The sequence below is a fragment of the Oncorhynchus tshawytscha genome, unplaced genomic scaffold (assembly GCF_018296145.1).
Source record: "Oncorhynchus tshawytscha isolate Ot180627B unplaced genomic scaffold, Otsh_v2.0 Un_contig_37_pilon_pilon, whole genome shotgun sequence".
Lineage (NCBI taxonomy): Eukaryota > Metazoa > Chordata > Actinopteri > Salmoniformes > Salmonidae > Oncorhynchus > Oncorhynchus tshawytscha.
The window spans coordinates 290,908-310,482 of record NW_024609825.1 but is presented as its reverse complement, the minus strand read 5'-3'; the positions used below and the strand labels follow the sequence as shown (position 1 = coordinate 310,482).

Here is a 19,575-nt window from a genome sequence, read left to right as displayed (position 1 = left end):
CACTCACTCACTCACTCACTCACTCACTCACTCACTCACTCACTCACTCACTCACTCACTCACTCACTCACTCACTCACTCACTCACTCACTCACTCACTCACTCACTCACTCACTCACTCACTCACTCACTCACTCCTCACAGCCCAGCTGAAATACAGAATTGTAGTGGATACAGTAGTTTGCTGCATGTGCCTGTTTAGGTCTCCCTGTACTGCTTTAAAATCTGAAAATATTGTGTTAAGTGAGGATGGCTGCAAAAATGCTCTTTGTCTACAAATCAAATACAGCCACAATGCCCTGATGCACCCACTATGGTCATATAATTTTATGTGAAAACCAACTGTCATAGTCTGATGAAGAGCGCACTCATAACTACAGTGTGTCCTGATGAATTAGGGTTTAATGTTGTGGAAACAATGGTGCAGAAATAGGAAAACCATATGATGAGTTGTCTTTTTGGCTTCGGTTTCTTTACTTCCAGCCTTCCTTGCGACGTGGCTCGCAATTAAGTGTTTGAGTATGCTTGTATAAGAGAGAGTGCAAAGGGATCGTATTGTTGCAGAGTTTGTGGTTTCTCCATGTTTAAGAACATGAAATGCAGTCCGTAGTCTGTCTATTTCAGTGTTAGAATGTCCACTTGAACACAAAGTGTTTTGGGCTGTTATGTTACTTTACTTTGGCTGTCTGCTGTGTTCCATTGTCAGTGGTCTAGATTACATTGCAATGGTATTCCATCAATTCCTACTAAATAATGATTAGCAAAGGTATCCAGTTGAGTTGTCTCACCAACACCTGTCCATTGTTGACTACACAGTAGGAGGCTTCATGTTCCACCATTCATAAACAATAAATACTCTTCCTCTTCCCTTCCCAAATATTTCCTTTTTCTTTTAAACATCTCTCCCCTAATCTTCTTTCTTCCCAGATATACCTTTCTCTCTCTCTCTGTCTCTCTCCCTCCCCCCTCCCGGCCCTAACTTTTCCTCTTAAATGCCCCAGCCTCCCCAGCTGCGCCTCCTCCAGCTCAGTTTACAAGGCTGTGCATAAAGATCAGCAGAGTAGTGGTTTTGGCGTTCACTGCACTACAGGGGCAAGGCGAAACAGCCAGGAGCAGCTACCGTTTTCTACTGGACCTGTCTGAATGCATGACTGAGAGCTGCTGGTCAATAGTTCTTGGCCACATGAGAGAATGCTATCAGGTCTGGCTCTTCTGCTGCTTGTCTGCCTCCTCCACATGTTTGTGACTGCGCAGGGGAACCCGTGGTCACAGGTAAGACTTACTATGGACCCTCTCTCTGCTTTTCCACAGGTTGGGCTGAGACTGACCGTCTGGGACTGGCTACTCATCGCTCCCAGTCCCAGCACCTTTACACGTCCCAAACAGACATAAGAGGGACTCCCTCTAAAACTATGACCTGTATAAATCTGTATTATGAATGTAATTAGCCTGTTTAGCCTGGTGCTCTTAAGTAATTTTCGAGCTGCTGAACTGTAAGTTGATAGAATTAAACCTATCTATTAGAATCAGACTAAGTTAGTTCATGCCTTGGCTATGACTGCAGACTATAGATCATGAGGAGGAAGTAGGGATCAGATTAGGTATTTACTGTGTGACTGTTTTCACTGTTAAGCAGCTTTGGCAGTCTGTGCTGTTGACTCTGTAGCACATATAAGGCAGGCTGTTATATAGTTATAAAGGACAGTGTCCTTCAAAGTTGTACTTAGTATAACTGTGGAAACTCTAAAGGGGGATGTCTGGCTTGTAATAGGGCATAGATTGGCACAGCTCCGTCTGTGTGTGTAGATGATTGACTACATGGCTGTGACATCATTGTGATACTGCTGCAGACAGGTGATGTACAGTCATAGAAATGGAATATCTCATTCTAGTGTGTACAGTATCCTGCTTTGATCTGTTCATCAAGGTCATATGCCTTAATGAAGGTAATTGTGACCAAAATATGAATGGAGTCCATGAGTCCATGAATGGAGTCCATGAAACCGGTTTGCTTTGTCTTCTGCTAAACATCTAAAATGTGTGACGTCAGGCGAAGCTGCAGTTGGTCATTTGGCAGGAGTTGAGATTGGTGTCTTAGAGAATGATTGTATAGGATTACGTGTTCCCTCTATAATACTCTCACTATAGGGCACCTTTCATTTCCACATGTAAACATGTAGGTGTGTCCTTAAGTTGTCCCTCACCCTGTATTTAGGCACTTTTTTTAATATCCATTCATTATGTTCCCAACACAGAACCTCTACAAACAGATACTGATGACAGAGGAAACCCTTAGTGTTTTAAAGACTGTAGAATCAACACGGTTTGTGCTATTTCAGAGACGTTTACAAGCAGTGGGCATTTATGAGGCTGCTGTGCCCTTGACCTGAGGCCTGAGGCTGGGAGAGAGGTTTGAGAAGTTTGTGGGGTATGTGAGAAAACATCCCCCAGTCATGACCAGTATATATCACTCTACTCTTCACTGTTGAGGACCCCTCTCTTATCCAGGAGGGGTCCTCAAAAAGTATTTGAGTTACTATAGCTTGTTGCCATACTATTATCATGTTATTGCCACTTTATCCTGTATTGTATTCTGTGCTGATGTGAAGTGCTACAGTAGAGGGTGTCTTTAAAATGGATGGAGGAGCCCAATAGCCCTACTCCTCTCAGTGGGAAGAGTTATCCCCACAGTTCAGTCATTATTCCTGGTTGTTTTGAATACCCACTTGGGGTTTGACACATGTAATGATTGATGTTGGGAAACGTAACCACTTCTTTTAGTAGTTACAAGCTCAGATTATTGCCTTGGTTTGGTTGACTTCCCAACACATCCATGATATTCCCAACACATCCCTCAGAGCCTGGTTCTCTAGGTTTCTTCCTAGGTTCCAGTCTATCTAGGGAGTTTTTCCTAGCCACCGTGCTTCTATATCTGGGGCGGCAGGCAGCCTAGTGGTTAGAGCTTTGGGCCAGTAACCGAAAGGTTGTTGGATCGAATCCCTGAGCTGACAAGATAAAAATCTGTTGTTCTGCTCCTGAACAAGGCAGTTATCCCACTGTTCTCCGGTAAGCCGTCATTGTAAATAAACATTTGTTCTTAACTGACTTGCCTAGTTAAATAAAGGTTCAAATAAAAAAAATCTGCATTGCTTGCTGTTTGGGGTTTTAGGCTGCGTTTCTGTAGGGCACTTTGGGACATCGGCTGATGTATAAATACATTTGATTGATACAAGTTCCAGGGATGAAATCGGAGGAAAAGTCTGTGATTCTTGAAAGTATGTCTTCCATTTACAGACAGATTGTGATGGTCCATTTGTCTATTTAATTTTGTGAAGCAACATTTTTTTAAAAAGTGCACACGCATGGAAAGGTTATAGGACATAAATAGATTTTCTAGTTCTTTGTTGAAGGCTGCCAATTTTCCCTCTCTTCTGTCATAGCAGCCAGAACGGCCATATTTCCTAATCTCCTTTTAATGCTGCAATCTGATATGGAAATGTCAATTGGTATTGGAAGTTGTACAGTACCACAGCAGGTCTAGCACTACTATGGGAGCTGCCCTTCAATGTCTGATGGATGTAGTTTACAAAGTGACTTCATTATACTGTACGCAAGTGAAAATCACCTTTCACCTTGTGATCACTGAGCAGTCCCCAGCACTACAGTAGCCTACCTCCACCACAGCTGCAGATGTGTTTCCAGTGCTGACTGTGTTGAAGGCAGTGTGTGTTGTTAGCGACCTCACCCTCATTAAACACTGTTCTGATAAAGGAGCCTCTAAAGGGAAGGTAGAAAGGAACACAGCATCTCACCATGTGGGAGACAGATGCTTGTGGCCTACGCCCCTGCCAACGGTCGGCCACATGCACTTCACATGGACCGACCGACCAAACGGAGGGGGTGGGTTGTCATGCCATACTATGACGTTATACTGGATTCTGTGTGAGAAATTAAATAGGAATCAGTGGTAAAACACAAACAGACACTATTATATGGGACATGTGGCTCTGTATTTTCTAATGATATACAGGATGCCAGTATGGTCCTATTCTAAAAGCTGCCCAGTGTTTCAAATCAGCAGGTCCAATATTCAGTGTTCACAGGGTTTGCATTTGTCCTAGCCTTGGTAACAATTTAAAAGCTGATGGAATTTAGCATTTTGTTATTTTCTAAATAATCACCTTTACTTTATACCTGTATTGTGAATACTTTTCAACAACAGCAGCAGCATAGAGGGGTTTGGTTAAATGCGGAAGACACATTTAAGTTGAATGCATTGTACAACAGACTAGGTATCCCCCTTTCCCATTAGAGCACCTTTAGCCTTCAGTCAGAAGTTGAGCTCATCATTAATGAACATAGTAGAGTGAGCCTCTGTCTTGAATTCCTGCCTGCCTGCCTGCTTGCTTGCTTGCTGTGGCAGAAAGCACCTCCACCTCGTTGTGCTGTAGTGTTAAAACAGACAGGAAGGAATCACAGAAAGCGTACATGGATGGAGATTAAATTAATGGAATGACTGACGCATAGCTGAGGTTTGCTGCCCGCTCCAAAGCCAAGCCACACCGCTTCCTGACATCCTGACACCAACTCCCAGGGCTGCCTGCCTGGGAGACTCAGCGGTAGCTGGCTGGCGTACCATACATACACCAACCCCAGATGATACCACTATGGCATGTCTAACTTCAAGTCTACACCAAACCCTTATGATACTGTACCACTATCACAAGTCTAGCTTGGGAGACTGACAGGATGTCAGGGTGAGAGCACTTCTAGCTCACATCACGTTCACATCACAGTCAAGGAAGGTTAAAGGAAGGTCTGGTTCATTTCCTTGACCACAGTGCCAAAGTGCTCTGTGATTTCAAACCAGGCAGATAGTGAAGGCATCCTCAGTGAGTGCTTAGGTAGATAGAAAACCATAATCAGTCTCAGGGGGGATGTTATTTTGGCATTTCTATAGATCTATACCTTCGTCTTTCCAACCCAGTCAGCAGTAGTTAACTATGTTTATTGAATGTAAGTATTCTTTTGTGCATTGGGGAGTCAAACTGAAAGAGTTTAAATTGGCCCAACTGATGTAGGATTATGTAGACATAATTTCTTGCATTCGGTTTGATTTTAAACGCTTAGAACCCACATATTTCTCATTGCCTGCACTTCTAATACATATACAGTATGACCCAGTTTACTATTTACTACTACAATTTCTTCCAGAGCAATGAGTCACATTTTTGATAAAACAGACAATGATCCCCACTCATCTTTTTTTAATGTTGAGATTGTGGTCAGTCATTGAGTTTTCTATAGATTTCAGCATAATGTCCTTTCCATTCGGTGGCCATCTTGCTGTAAGGTCACCTCCGCTGTGAATTATTATCTGGTATGACATTGCCTCAGAATTCTCAGCTTGGAAGCCCAGTAATGTAAATATAACATTTCCAGATGAGCTGGCATATCATTGCAAGCCGAGTCTTGATAACAGCAATGGCAACACTCCAGCAGAACTCTCTGCTGGCTGTACAGCAAGTGAAGAGTTAAAAATGTTCTCATAATGTTCACAAAACAACGTTTGTTACTCTTTGGTCGTAAATTTGGTCGACAGGGTGTGTGTGTTTTTAAAAAATGTCAGTGGAGTGTTATCATTTGAAAATAAAGGGAGAATTCCTTTAATCTGAAGATATTCTCATTAGAATTTAAGTTGAATCAAATGTCATTGGTGAAGCGAGGCCAAACCATTGAGCTGACTCTTAATTCTAGAGCCTGTTATTGTTATTAATATGTATTCCATTAATGCAGCATTCATTTAGTTTGTTGTCATTTGATAAACATGTTGTGACAACATGTTAGGTGTTAAAATATTAGATGTCATGTTAAATAATATGCAACATTTCAACCTTGGAACATTAAACAAAAACTTTTAGTATCGGTGACCAGATACAGCTGGATGCATATCAAAGTTTATGTCCCTGTAATCGTGTTAAGTGTGTTAATATATTCAAATTCAAACTTTATAAACTCAGCAAAAAAATAAACGTCCTCTCACTGTTAACTGCATTTATTTTCAGCAAACTTAACATGTGCAAATATTTGTATGAACATAACAAGAGGACCTGCAACAACTGAAACATAAACTGAACAAGTTCCACAGACATGTGACGAAATGGAATAATGTGTCCCTGAACAAAGGGGGGGGTCAAAATCAAATGTAACAGTCAATATCTGATGTGGCCACCAGTTTCATTAAGTACTGCACTGCATCTCCTCCTCATGGACTGCACCAGATTTGCCACTTCTTGCTGTGATATGTTACCCCACTCGTCCACCAAGGCACCTGCAACTTCCCAGACATTTCTGTGGGGACTGGCCCTAGCGCTCACCCTCCGATCCAACAGGTCCCAGACATTTCTGTGGGGAATGGCCCTAGCCCTCACCCTCCGATCCAACAGGTCCCAGACGTGCTCAATGGGATTGAGATCCGGGCTCTTCGCTGGCCATGGCAGAACACTGACATCAGTGTCTTGCAGGAAATCACGTACAGAACGAGCAGTATGGCTGGTGGCATTGTCATGCTGGAGGGTCATGTCAGGATGAGCCTGCAGGAAGGGTACCACATGAGGGAGGAGGATGTCTTCCCTGTAACGCACAGCTATGAGATTGCCTGCAATGACAACAAGCTCAGACCGATGATGCTGTGACACACCGCCCCAGACCATGACGTACCCTCCACCTCCAAATCGATCCTGCTCCAGAGTACAGGCCTCGGTGTAACGCTCATTCCTTCGACGATAAACACAAATCCGACCATCACCGCTGGTGAGAGAGAACTGTGACTCCTCAGTGAAGAACACTTTTTGCCAGTCCTGTCTGGTCCAGTGATGGTGGGTTTGTGCCCATAGGAGACGTTGTTGCCGGTGATGTCTGTCGTGGACCTGCCTTACAACAGGCCTACAAGCCCCCAGTCCAGCCTCTCTCAGCCTATTGCGGACTGTCTGAGCACTGATGGAAGGTTTGTGCGTTCCTGGTGTAACTCGGGCAGTTGTTGTTGCCATCCTGTACCTGTCCCCCAGGTGTGACGTTCAGATGTACCTATTCTGTGCAGGTGTTGTTACACGTGGTCTGCAACTGCAAGGACGATCAGCTGTCCAACTTGTCTCCCTGTAGCTCTGTCTTAGGCATCTCACAGAACGGACATAGCAATTCATTGCCCTGGCCACATCTGCTGTCCTCATGCCTCCTTGCAGCAGGCCTAAGGCACGTTCACTCAGATGAGCAGGGACCCTGGACATCTTTCTTTTGGTGTTTTTCAGAGTCAGTAGAAAGGCCTATTTAGTGTCCTAAGCTTTCATAACTGTGACCTTATTTGCCTACCATCTGTAAGCTGTTAGTGTCTTAATGACCATTCCACGGGTGCAGGTTCATTAATTATTTATGGTTCATTGAACAAGCATAAGAAATGGTGTTTAAACCCTTTACAATGAAGATCTGTGAAGTTATTTTGATTTTTACGAATTATCTTTTGAAAGACAGGGTCCTGAAAAAGGGACGTTTCTTTTGTTGCTGAGTTTAGGATCATGTATACAGTGAGCAGTCTTGGTGCTCTCTCAGGGACTCATTGAGCGATCTACCTTCCTGACTCCCTGGTGCTTTCTCGGCTGGTGGGTCTGGCATGGCACCCAGAGTATAATATCATGGGAACCTCTAGTCTAAGCTCTGACAAGACCCAAGTACATTCTGACCTCAAGCCATGGACATGGCAGAGATCAGAGATCAGAAGAGTTATGGTCTAGGATCAGTTACAGCAATGACTGAATAAAAGTGTCTGGAGTCCCTGATATGCAGAGTGTGTGGTTGATAATGGATCATTTGTGTAGATGGGGCTCCTGAAACAGCTGCATGAATCTGGATGTATTTGTGCACCATAGTGCTCCCTGATAGGCCTATACGGTACAGCCGTCTGCACATGTTAATGTCAATCACTCGTTAGCTTAAATCTCCTTGTCATTAGTGTATTTCTCTGTCTAAACATCCACTCACAAACAGTCTCCATTTTAACACAGGGTCCCAGTCCCACGCCTGTGAGAAACCCTAGCAGTCAGTCCACTGATGACTTTTTCCACCACATCTATAACTTCCTTTACAGAAGATGGGTTGGATGAAGGCCTCGATTAAGTCAGTGTTAACCGGCGTTGGCAGACATACGCATAGCAGATGTTTTGGTGGTGTTGGAGGTGTAACTGTGGTGTGAGCTGACAAATAGGTGAGTGGCTGCTCTTGTGTCACAAACCACTCCCATCCTTATTATCCCCACTGCATTAGAAGTTCAAAACGGCAATAGAAACTGTAGGCTTCTAATGCATGTTTTCATTTTAATTTGAATGGGGGGGGGGTTTATAGTCTATCCGTCTAATCGAGGTGTAGACAAAACAACATCACACATTTGAGTGTTAGAACTTGTAATGTGGCTGCATGTGATTTGTCGGATTATAAAATTGGGTGATTTTGTTGCCACGATAAGCTAACGCAAGGAGCCGCTTGTGGATCTGACAGCTCTAACGTGTTTCTATCAACAACACCGCCAAAACAATCGCTATGCGGGTGTTGACTAGCGCAGATCTAATAGAATCTAGCCCGAAGTCTTTACAGTCAAAGAAGATGGGGGCTGGTCGACTTAAGGACTGTAAGATGTTTCCAACATTCCTGTTGACTCCAGCATAAAGTCACTGTGACCACTCATTTTTATATTCATATTCATTCCTTGTGGGAAACCACAAACCAAGGCCCCCCACACAGTTAAAAGCAACATTATTTCAAGGCAAGTGTAACCTGCGCCAAGCTTGTGGGAAAAGGATCAAGTGACATGGAGTGTCTTTGCAACTGTTTATTGACAGTTTGTGCATGTTTGTAATGAAATAAATGTTGGTTTTCATTCCTTCTTTACCCACTCAATTAAAGTGCATTAGGCACTTATTTTAAAGCTCCCAAACCTTGATTTCTGAGAAGAGGCGCCTCTGTGCACAGCTGAGGACATGCTTGAAATTGGGATAGCTTTACCATCATAGTGAGACAGTAGTTTAAGGGTATCTAATAACCTTATAAATGCAAACTCAAACATTTGTTATAAAGTGGTTACTGGTATGATGGAAAGAGACCGATAGTCTGGTGTTTCAGTTGTGTAGAATTTCATAAATTCAATTCAATTAAACTCAACAAGGGATTATTATCCCTATCATGACAAGCCAATTCCTAAAAGCATAAGACCTTACATCTGTTTTATCTGGAAAAGTACTGCTGGGGTTTATTGGAAGGCTAATGTTGTTTTCATCCGAAGTTCCTCACTTTGACTGGTAGTTGACTACCGTCCTGACACGTCTAACCATTTCCAGATGAGGTGGATTTTAGTGACATTTAAAGGCCCATTATAGTCCTACTGAAAGGGGATGTCGTCCAGTGCCAAGCATAATTATAAACCACCCACAGAGAGCAGATTAGAAAAAAGTAATGATGTGGTCTCTTAATAAATTGAGCACTTAAATACTGTGGATCCCCTTGAAAGGGAAAAACTAGGATCCCTCCAAACTTGGTTCAGTGAGACACCTCGTTTGGATGGATTCGTGATGCAGGACCTTTTATATTTGATATATCAAGGACAGCCTGGATGACTGTTTTCAGGTTTGGGAGACAAATGACTGCTGGCTTCACTGTTTTGCATGGGGTATCATCTGTTTTCCAAAGTCTGTTTTGACAGTTTATGATTTGAAAGATATACTGTACATTAACAGTGAAACTATTTGATATCAAATAATACCCACACACTTCAATGCTTCCTGTATAGGCCCCATGCCCTAAGCCATTTTACCATATTAAAAGGCTTGGAAAACCTTATTGCACAATTTTTCTAAAAACACTACTGACGCCTCTTAGTCACATGATATTTCATACATTGACGGATGACTCAGATTACGGGTAATAAATGATGTGACTCTCCATTCACACGTTAACACACAGTGATTCAGAGCTTTTCCCAGGCAAACGGCCACAGATAGCCATTACTCGCCGAGCTTGTCAAGCTGTAGTTTATGAGGGGAAGGAAGGAACAGTTTTCTTTCTCCTGGGATTAAGGCTAAACATTGAAATGATATCTGTGATAATGTTGTTGCTTAAAGTCAGGGTGTTTTATGGTGAAAATTGAGAAGACCGATAGCACTCACTTTAGTATCCCAATTTTTTTGTGATAGCCTTGCATACTGTATATATGAAAATAAAATGTGTAAACTCATATGGAACAATCTGGTTTTCATTATATACCATTCTTACATTTGAGTGCCTATAGGCTACAGTATGTATCCATAATTCCACATAGGCTAATATAACATTTACCCTGTTTGGTCATTTCTCCGGGCTCTTAGTTTGCTATTCCCTCTCTCATCGCTTATTTCCTGTGTAGAAGGAGGTGGTGTGTATTTGTTTTGGCCTGGGTGGAGTGTTGGCCCAATGCAGACCTCGCTGCTATGGGTGGGCGAGAGCCAGGCTTCTGTCTCCTGAGCCTACCCCAATCTCCTCAGTCCACCCCTAGCCCTGGCCTGGCTACCATCTCCCATGTCCCAGCCTGCATCCAGCCTGCAGCTGACTGTCTTACTGCAGCTCCAGGAAGAACTAAGTCCGCTGAGAGAGCATGAATCTACAGCAAAACCCTTTTTAATTACCACTGTAGACTGCTGTTCATTTGTTTGTGTGATTATTCTATGTTATGTCCCGTGCTTAAGGACCACACACAAAATGTTGTGTAATATTTTTTATGATTGTTGGGACATAATATATACAGTTGGTCTGAGAAAATACGCCGGTTTAGCAAGGCAAGATCCCCATTAGTCCTGGTTTGGGATTGGGCGGAAATTGTTTGTGACAGGGTTTTGTCTAGGAATGGGGGGGATTATTGACTGGACTGCTGAACGTAACGTTTCGTAACGTTCCCTGAGAGATACTGACTGACTAGAGGCTAACGTTGGCAACCGTCCAATCACAGAGGAGCTTTGTGTCATCATTGTCCCCTGCTGACCCCTCCCTTCGGTCGTTCGGTTCGAGGTTCGAGTGGTGACTCTCTACTGCCCAGGGTCTGCAATTATAGAAATACGGTGGCCTGCTGGGATCAGTCCCAACCAGGCCCCTGCCTGCAGCACATGTTCACACAGCGAGCCACTTTTATGTCTGGATTGGCTGGATTTATCGACTGCTGATTTGAGTGTTCTATACTAAATTTATCCAGGCTTCCTGTAATTTATGAGTGCCAATGTGACAGAGAAAGCTAACACCCCTGAGGATTTGCTTTGGGAGCCATTACTATAGCATCATGCCAAGAATATGCCTGTTGTTGGAATGAAGCCGGCTCAGGCTAATTGGTTGTTGTGTTATGGTAGTTAATTATGTGCAGCAGGTCATCGAATTAGAGAGGTGAAATAACATGGGTTTGTTTATGAATATGCTGGATAGGCTTTGGTTTATTATCTCTCATTCTCCCCTCTTTACTTGATTAATGAGGTTGCTCATGTTATTTACTTTTCCATGCACTTCAGTGGTAAAACAGTTGCCTGTTAAAACAGATGTCTCAGTAGCTCAACAGTTGAACATTGCTTCACCTCAAAAATCCTGCAGTCCCTCTGCTTACAACAAAAAGCGTACTGTACTGTTTGTAATGTACTGGTATTGATTAGTGAGGTGCAATACATGTCTTCTGTCCCCTCCTTTGACCTCCTTCTCCCTCTCTGACAGAGTCTGGGCTGCGATGAGTACCTGGGCTCAGGCAAGGTGATGGACAAGTGTGGGGTGTGTGGCGGGGACAACATGGCCTGTAAGCTGGTGTCAGGGCTCTTCCAGCAGCACAGCCTGAACAAGGTGGGCTACCACAAGATAGTGGAGATCCCAGAGGGAGCCACCAAGATCAACGTCACCGAGGCGGTGAAGAGCAGGAATTACCTGGGTGAGTAGTACTGTGACTGACCAGTGTTTTAAACCGGGTCAGAATGTGTTAGCCTGCTGAGCTAAAGCCTAGACATTACCCACTGGGTAAAGATGTCAATTCAACGTCTATTCCACGTTGGTTCAATGTAATTTCATTGAAATGATGAGGAAACAACGTTGATATCAGTGGGTAGCTTGGGAGTCTTCATGTCTGAGGCAAGGTTACTCAACACACAAGCATGGTTCCAAACCACCTCTGTTTAACTACAGAGTTACCAGCTCTTTATCCACGGCCCCTTAAGGCTCCATACATCTCTGTCTGAATCAGACCCATGAGCTATGACACATGCAATAACAATTTTAGGTTTTCCCTTTGACCACGTTAGATTATGTTTCACATTACATTAACAGTACTAATAAAGTCACAATTTAAAGATAAGCTTCAGGTTATAAAACATCTGACAGCAGTAGCTATTTCTGAAATATAATTTAGGCCATGTCTTGCTACATCCGTGCTGTGAGCCTGGTATCAGGCAGCAGGGAACAGCTGCTTCTTAAATTGATTTGATTCATTTAATTAAAAGGCAGCTCAAATACAGAGCAGGAGGGATTTTTCTGGAATTTTGGATGTGAGCATTTCTATGTTGTCAGTAGTAAGTAACCACACAGTGCACTTCTGGTTACAATCTTTTATTTAATTAATTGGATAAATAAGATATTGTCTTTATATGAGCATAACAGTGTGACACAGAAGTGGGTCTATTGTGTTTTATTGTTGGAGATATATATATATATATATATACACACACACACACTCATACTCACTTCCCCTGGCCTGGCTGCTCCCCTCAGGGGTAAGTATATAAACAAGCATTCATTAGAGGACCTTTTCCTCTAGCCTTCCCATCCTTTTTAATTAAGGTGAGGAATTTCACTGCTACCTAGAAAACCACCACTACTGACTGAACACAGCGATGAAACCTACTTTGAAACTACCTTTCTAAGTCAAAACTACTAACTGGGGGTGCCAAATTATGCCTTGCTTTTTTTATGAGTCCTCAGTCCACACCTAAGCAGGAAATGTAGAGTATGCGTAAACAATGGCTCCTTTCTGTGACTGCTGTTCCTGCGTCGTTTGGCGTTGTTGGAAGAGTTCATATATCAGTGGGTAAAAGCGTGCTGTGATGCAACATCCTGGGGATAAACAGGACTGAGGATTCTTCCATGGAACTACTTATCGTTACCATTATCCCCTGATGTTTGCCCCACTCTCCTCAACAGACTTCTGTTCTAGTTTATTTCTGCATGCCTAATATGTGCTTTAAGTTGTCCAAACACTCTTATATTCAGTAGTCTTAATGTTACTTGTCTAATGTTCAGCATTTAAAGAAAAATAGCTCACTCCTTTCAAAAGACAGAAATCCTCAGAAAAAAAGCTGTCTTTTGTAAATGAGCAAACCTGTTAGTAAAAGAGCTGGCAAAGCTTTGTGTTAATTGTGTAGCTGAATCTCTCAACTCTACAGCCAGTTTGGAGAATTCCATTACAGAAAAGTTACATACCTGAAAACTTGAGTGCTGGCAAGCAAAACATTTTGGGACTATGTCAACAATGGACTAATGAAACAAATACCAAAATATTGTTTTTGGGGGCAGTTTTATTAACGGTCAACCATCAACTCATGGTCTGTCTGCAGCTCTGAAAAGCCGCTCAGGTCGCTCCATCATCAATGGGAACTGGGCGATTGACCGGCCAGGGGAGTATGAAGGGGTGGGCACCATGTTCACCTACCGACGACCCAATGAGGTCACCAGCACTGCCGGGGAGTCCTTCCTGGCTGAGGGGCCAACCAATGAGATCCTGGATGTTTATGTATGTAATCAGTCAACTTGTATGTACAGTAAAATGTAGCTCATATTGGCACATATTTCTCTGGCAGTTTACACTGGCACATTAAGTTGTAATTAACTTGTTCACTGAAGAATTATTTTGTCCTCAGGTGATCTACCAGCAGCCCAACCCAGGAGTGAGCTATGAATTCATCCTTCCCTCTGACAACCCTCCACAGCACCCCGACCACAGACCTGGAGGTGAGGCTCCCCATAGTTACTGATGCATCTGACTGGGACTGTATGGCCTAAATTAACTCTTAGTCCACAAAGGGAGGGGGTCGACAAGCATCTCAATGACTGTGAGTTTTCCCCTGGTTTTGTTGGCTGAAATACCATGTTCGATCTCCCAGGGAACACTCTGTATGGGCAAAGTGGGAATGATCACCGGGGCAACCCCAACCAGGATGGGTACGATCCAGCAGGAGGGGGCAAGTACACTCCCCAGGTACCCAACAACCAGGTGCCAGCAGTCCTGCCACCCAGACGTCAGAGAGAATACAACTGGAAACTGTCTGGGGCAACAGAATGTAGCGCCTCCTGTGGCAGAGGTAAGACATGGCATGTATCTTTGTCTGAACTGAAGCCCCAAAAGGTCTCAACCTCTGATGCTATGATTGATACTAGTTGATCAACTAGGTTTAACAGATTCCCACAGTGAGTAGTGACGATGCAGTATTGAGGCATGAACATCTAATGCTCTCCTGTGTATTGGTTTTCAGGTAGCAGGTACACCATCTTCCGCTGTGTCCACAGACTGAGCCATGAGCAGGTACCAGAGAACCAGTGTGACAGCAGCACCAGGCCCAGTTCACAGGAAGAGCCCTGCAACCTTCAGTCCTGCCCTGCCTTGTGAGAGACCCCTCTGTCTCAACCACACTTACATTACATACAGGGCTCTTAGACATTACACACACTGGTTCAATACATACACAGAGCTTTAGCAGAACTCAGGACCCAGATTTCTATATTCTTGAAAAGTTCCTGACCCGTCCTCTTTATAGTCTAATAATTAGATCATAATTAGAATCTAATTGGACAATTGACCACATGTTTTATTAGCTATGTTGGTACCACATAGCTATTGTGTCCCTCTGAACATGGGGCCTTGTGTGTCCTACTGTGCAGCTGGGACATTGGTGAGTGGTCGGAGTGCAGTAAGACATGTGGCCTGGGTATGCAGCACCGCCAGGTCTTGTGCAGGCAGGTGTATGCCAACCGGACCCTCAACGTCCACACCAGCCGCTGCCGCCACCTGGAGCAGCCCGAGACCACCAGCACCTGCCAGCTGAAAATCTGCAGCGAGTGGCAGATACAAACCGAGTGGAGCGCCGTGAGTGAAAGCTGTCAATCAATATGCTTCAAATAGTATTTGTTTCAAATACTTTAGCTGCACTTGTTTGAGCTTGGTCGGCACATGGAACTATTAGAATAGTCTTAAAAGTGTAAACCTACCCCACCCATCTGAGGCAGGCTCAATCAAAAGTTCTAAGTACTACAAGATTTAACATACTGTATTAGAAGAATGTATCAGAAAGTATATGAACCCCAATTAGATAAATGTTATCATTCCTCTAAAGCTGCTAGCATTCCTTATCATAAATGAAACCCAAGCAAGTATTCTATGGAGCATTTTCCCAGACAACAGGTTACATTCATCAGAGAGAACTGACCATTATTTACACTGTGAGATGACCTGAAAACTACCCCTATAGTATTTTTACTGTCCCTCCTGTGTTTCCCCAGTGCTCTGTTCCCTGTGGCGTGGGCCAGAGGACCAGGGAGGTGCACTGTGTCAGCAACGTGGGAGACTTTGTGTCGGACGAGGAGTGCAACATGAAGCTGCGACCCAGTGACAATGAGAACTGTGACATGGGGCCCTGTGCTAAAAGTTGGTTCTTCACTGAGTGGGGGAATAAGGTATGTATGTGTAGAACTGAGGACATGGACTCTCAAGATCACCGTCTAACACTTTTCTAACCAAATACTGTAGTAATTGTTGAACTTGATTGGATTGCATCTACTACAGTATTATAGATGCAAGATTATAATTGAATACAAATTGACTTGATGCTAGTGTTAAAAATGGGGGTGATACTAGGGCCGGGATTCAATCAGTTGGCGTTTTGTCAGCTTTGCACCTTTTAAAGGCAATGTTCCACATTCACAGTAAACGCTGCATATGCCGGCTCAATTGGAAATGACCTTTGAATGTCAAGTACACTATACACGGATCTGCCTCTGATCGGATTGAATCACGGCATAGGTCAACTGTTTGTATTGTCACTTACCATGTCTTTGCTCTCTGTAGTGTTCTGCTGAGTGTGGGATGGGCGTGCGGACCCGAGGCGTACTGTGCCTGACCAATCACATCAGCAGCTTGCCTCTGGAGGGGTGTGGCCATGAGCGTCCCACTGACTCTCAGGTCTGTAATCACGGCCCCTGTGAGAGTCGCATCGAGTGGTTTACAGCCCCATGGAGTCAGGTAAGACAGGACAACACGGGGTCAAACTGGGCTTGTAGGGACACATCTTCTGGGAAAAGATTAGGATGAGGATTTGCTGCTGATTTTACAGATGTTTCCTATCCATTTCTTACATTTTTGCTGATGTCTCATGTCAGTGTTGTAAAGAGGAACACTCAGATGTTACAAATCCATTTTCCATTATTTCCATTTGAAATAGCTTTTTAGTTCAAGACTAGGCTTAATCTCTGTCCGGGAAACCAGCCCTGTAAGTAAGGTGTACCTTCTATAACTCAGGTCGGCCAATCAACTGAGCCAATGATGCCTTTTTCTTTTTTTAAATAAAAAAACAAAACATGTTGAAACAGTTCAGATGCCTCATGTCATGCCCATGTGTAGTATTACCTATGGTATTTTCTCCTTCCCCCAGTGCTCAACGGAGTGTGGCTCGGGCAGCCAGCAGAGGGCAGTGGTGTGTCTGATGAAGTCAGATGAGGGGTTCAATGTAATGCCGCCCTACGAATGTTCTTCTCTAGACAAGCCTCTTAATCAGCAGAGCTGCCACCTAAAGTCCTGCGGGGCCAAGTGGTACCACACAGACTGGAGCGCTGTGAGTAACTGTACACGCACATGCCCACACATGCGTGCACTCACACATGAAAAAACAGACACACGCTTTTATGTGGAGTTGTGAAATACACTCTCTTGAAAGTGTAATTGAAGAAAGGGAGAGTGAGGTTTGCACTGTATTCTCTGTCCCTGCAGTGTTCTAAGACGTGTGAGGGGGGCTTCCGTGTGAGGGAGGTGCGCTGTCTGTCTGATGACATGCTTTCCAGTGAGGGCTGTGAGGAGGAGCTGAAACCATTGGAGAGAGAGGAGTGCAACCCAGAGCCCTGCGTCCCACACATAGGTCAGTTACTACTGTGTAGTAAACATGGATCTGGGGCCAAGGCTCCTCCGCTGGAATGTCATACAGTTGGATTGGTTAATGATGGCTGGTCTGGTCCTAACTACTGCCAGACAGTTTTAATGAGGGTTAGAGGGGAATTTAGTCTGAAATGGTTCAACATTTATGAAGATCTTATTCCATACAGAAAACTTGTGAAAATACTTAAAGTTTTCTAAAACTTAAAATCACTGATCATCACTGACTTTCGATGTTATGATTGTTTTTCAGACGAGAACTGTCGAGACAAGTATTTCAACTGCAATGTGGTGGTCCAGGCACGTCTCTGTGTGTACGACTACTACAAGACAACCTGCTGTGCCTCCTGCACACGAGTGGCCCACAGACAGTCACAACACAGGGCACTCAGCTAGCCCCTCTCCCCAGGCCTCAGACCTCTAGGGGGCCTGACACAGCGCCCAGAGCAGGCCCTCAGTCCCTGGGCCAAACACACTGACCCACAGTGGAGAGGACAGCCTAGAACCTGACTCTGGGTGGACACTGACTGGACACTATAATATGAGTGCTGAAAATACAGACTGAAAAACTGAAAGACTGCAAAGAAAGGAAGTGAAAGCCCAACTTGTTTTTGGCATGTGAGGAGATTGCCAATGGGCAATACGTGAAACTGAATGGTTCGTGGAGGATGGTTTTGAAGGACACGTTTTAACAGGGCTATGAGTGGAGGAGCTCTGGTGAGGAGAGATGATAGACAGAACACCAAACTGAAGAATCTGGAACCACTTTATGGTCTGTAACCAGAATCCCCTCCAGTAAAGGTTCCTGTCTGGGTTTATATTGTGTTTCATGGGAAGCAGTTTGCCGCTGCCATTCACCTGAATGGATTAAGGTCTTGAAAAAGGTCTTTGGCCGAAACGTTGACAGAATAAACTGCTACCGCATCTGTGATGAGACTCGACTACCATGGCTCTCTTGGATTACATTAAAAGAGAGGAAGCTACAGTATGAAAGGAAAGCAAGATTGTTTGTTTTTGCATAATGTATAGACTGTACACATTTTAATAAGCTTCTTTACACTCTAAAATCCACAATATTGATGATCTAATTAACTACATGTAGTATTAAGTTGCCCAAGCTTGTGCTTAAATCATCCCCAATTACGTATCATGAGGGCTCTATTCAATACTCTCCTACACAGCAGTTTAGTTGACCAAAGATTTCACTATTTCACAGGAGGACGTGTCAAACAGTAATTTCTCAGTCCAGATCTATGGCTCTATTATATCTGTACCGGTTACAGAAGCGTTACAGATGGCGCAATATAAATGTTAAGGTCCTTTCTGATTGAGCCAACATATGCAGTGTTTACTGTGATGCAGTCTCCGCTAATATGGAACATTGCCTTTAAATTTCAAACGCGCTGTAACGCTTAACTTCTGCGATACGGATTGAATAAAGCCCCAAGTTATGGTGCTAAGACAACTTAAGTTGTAAAGTGTTTAAGTGACAGCTCACCAGTTTTACACAGCAACACTCTAACAAATTAAGCTCTAAAATGTTCATGTGTTGTTGTAGTGTATCATATATTTTGCATCACTGCTGCGTGTATGTACTGTGTATATACAGAACCAGTCAAAAGTTGACACACCTACTCATTCAAGGGTTTTTTATTTTTACTATTTTCGACACTGTAGAATAATAGGGAAGACATCAAAACTATGAAATAACACAAGGAATCATGTAGTAACCAAAAAAAGGTTAAACAAATCAAAATACATTTTAGATTCTTCAAACAGCCACACTTTGCCTTGATGACAGCTTTGCATTCTTGGTATTCTCTCAACCAGCTTCACCTGGAATGCTTTTCCAACACTCTTGAAGGAGTTCCCACATATGCTGAGCACTTGTTGGTTGCTTTTCCTTCACTCTGCAGTCCAACTCATCCCAAACTATCTTAATTGGGTTGCTTGTGGAGGCCAGGTCATCTGATGCAGCACTCCATCACTCTCCTTCTTGGTAAAATAGCCCTTACACAGCCTGGAGGTGTGTTGGGTCATTGTCCTGTTGTAAAAAAGATAGTTCCACTAAGCGCAAACCAGATGGGATAGTGTATCGCTGCAGAATGCTGTGGTAACCATGCTGGTTAAGTGTGCCTTGAATTCTAAATAAATCACAGTGTCACCAGCAAAGCACCCCCACACCTCCTCCTCCATGCTTCACGGTGGGAACCACACATGTGGTAATCATTCGTTCACCTACTCCGCATTTCAAAATTACTCATCAGATCAAAGCACAGATTTCAACCAGTCTAATGTCCATTGCTCGTGTCTCTTGGCCCAAGCAAATTTCTTCTATTGGTGTC

The 19,575-nt window shown here is 43.6% G+C and overlaps 1 protein-coding gene across 1 annotated transcript; it reads left to right on the top strand.

Moving 5' to 3' along the window:
- The first annotated feature begins 1,069 nt into the window (after nucleotides 1-1,069).
- On the top strand, nucleotides 1,070-18,927 carry LOC112263851 (thrombospondin type-1 domain-containing protein 4). The gene is made up of 12 exons (XM_024440489.2): nucleotides 1,070-1,272; nucleotides 11,767-11,974; nucleotides 13,650-13,825; nucleotides 13,953-14,043; nucleotides 14,196-14,393; nucleotides 14,565-14,694; nucleotides 14,971-15,175; nucleotides 15,589-15,762; nucleotides 16,154-16,327; nucleotides 16,737-16,916; nucleotides 17,072-17,216; nucleotides 17,484-18,927. Exons 1-12 carry the CDS (start codon nucleotides 1,192-1,194, stop codon nucleotides 17,624-17,626), a joined length of 1,905 nt encoding a protein of 634 aa, XP_024296257.1. The 5' UTR covers nucleotides 1,070-1,191; the 3' UTR covers nucleotides 17,627-18,927.
- Nucleotides 18,928-19,575: the final 648 nt, after the last annotated feature.

What these genes read in the sequence shown, in the direction of transcription:
- LOC112263851 (XM_024440489.2), top strand. Translation starts at nt 1,192, where the DNA reads ATGCTATCAGGTCTGGCTCTTCTGCTGCTTGTCTGCCTCCTCCACATG. An exon ending in TACAAACCGAGTGGAGCGCC is followed by an intron (nt 15,176 to 15,588) that starts GTGAGTGAAAGC and finishes GTGTTTCCCCAG; the next exon opens with TGCTCTGTTCCCTGTGGCGT. An exon ending in TTACAGCCCCATGGAGTCAG is followed by an intron (nt 16,328 to 16,736) that starts GTAAGACAGGAC and finishes TCCTTCCCCCAG; the next exon opens with TGCTCAACGGAGTGTGGCTC.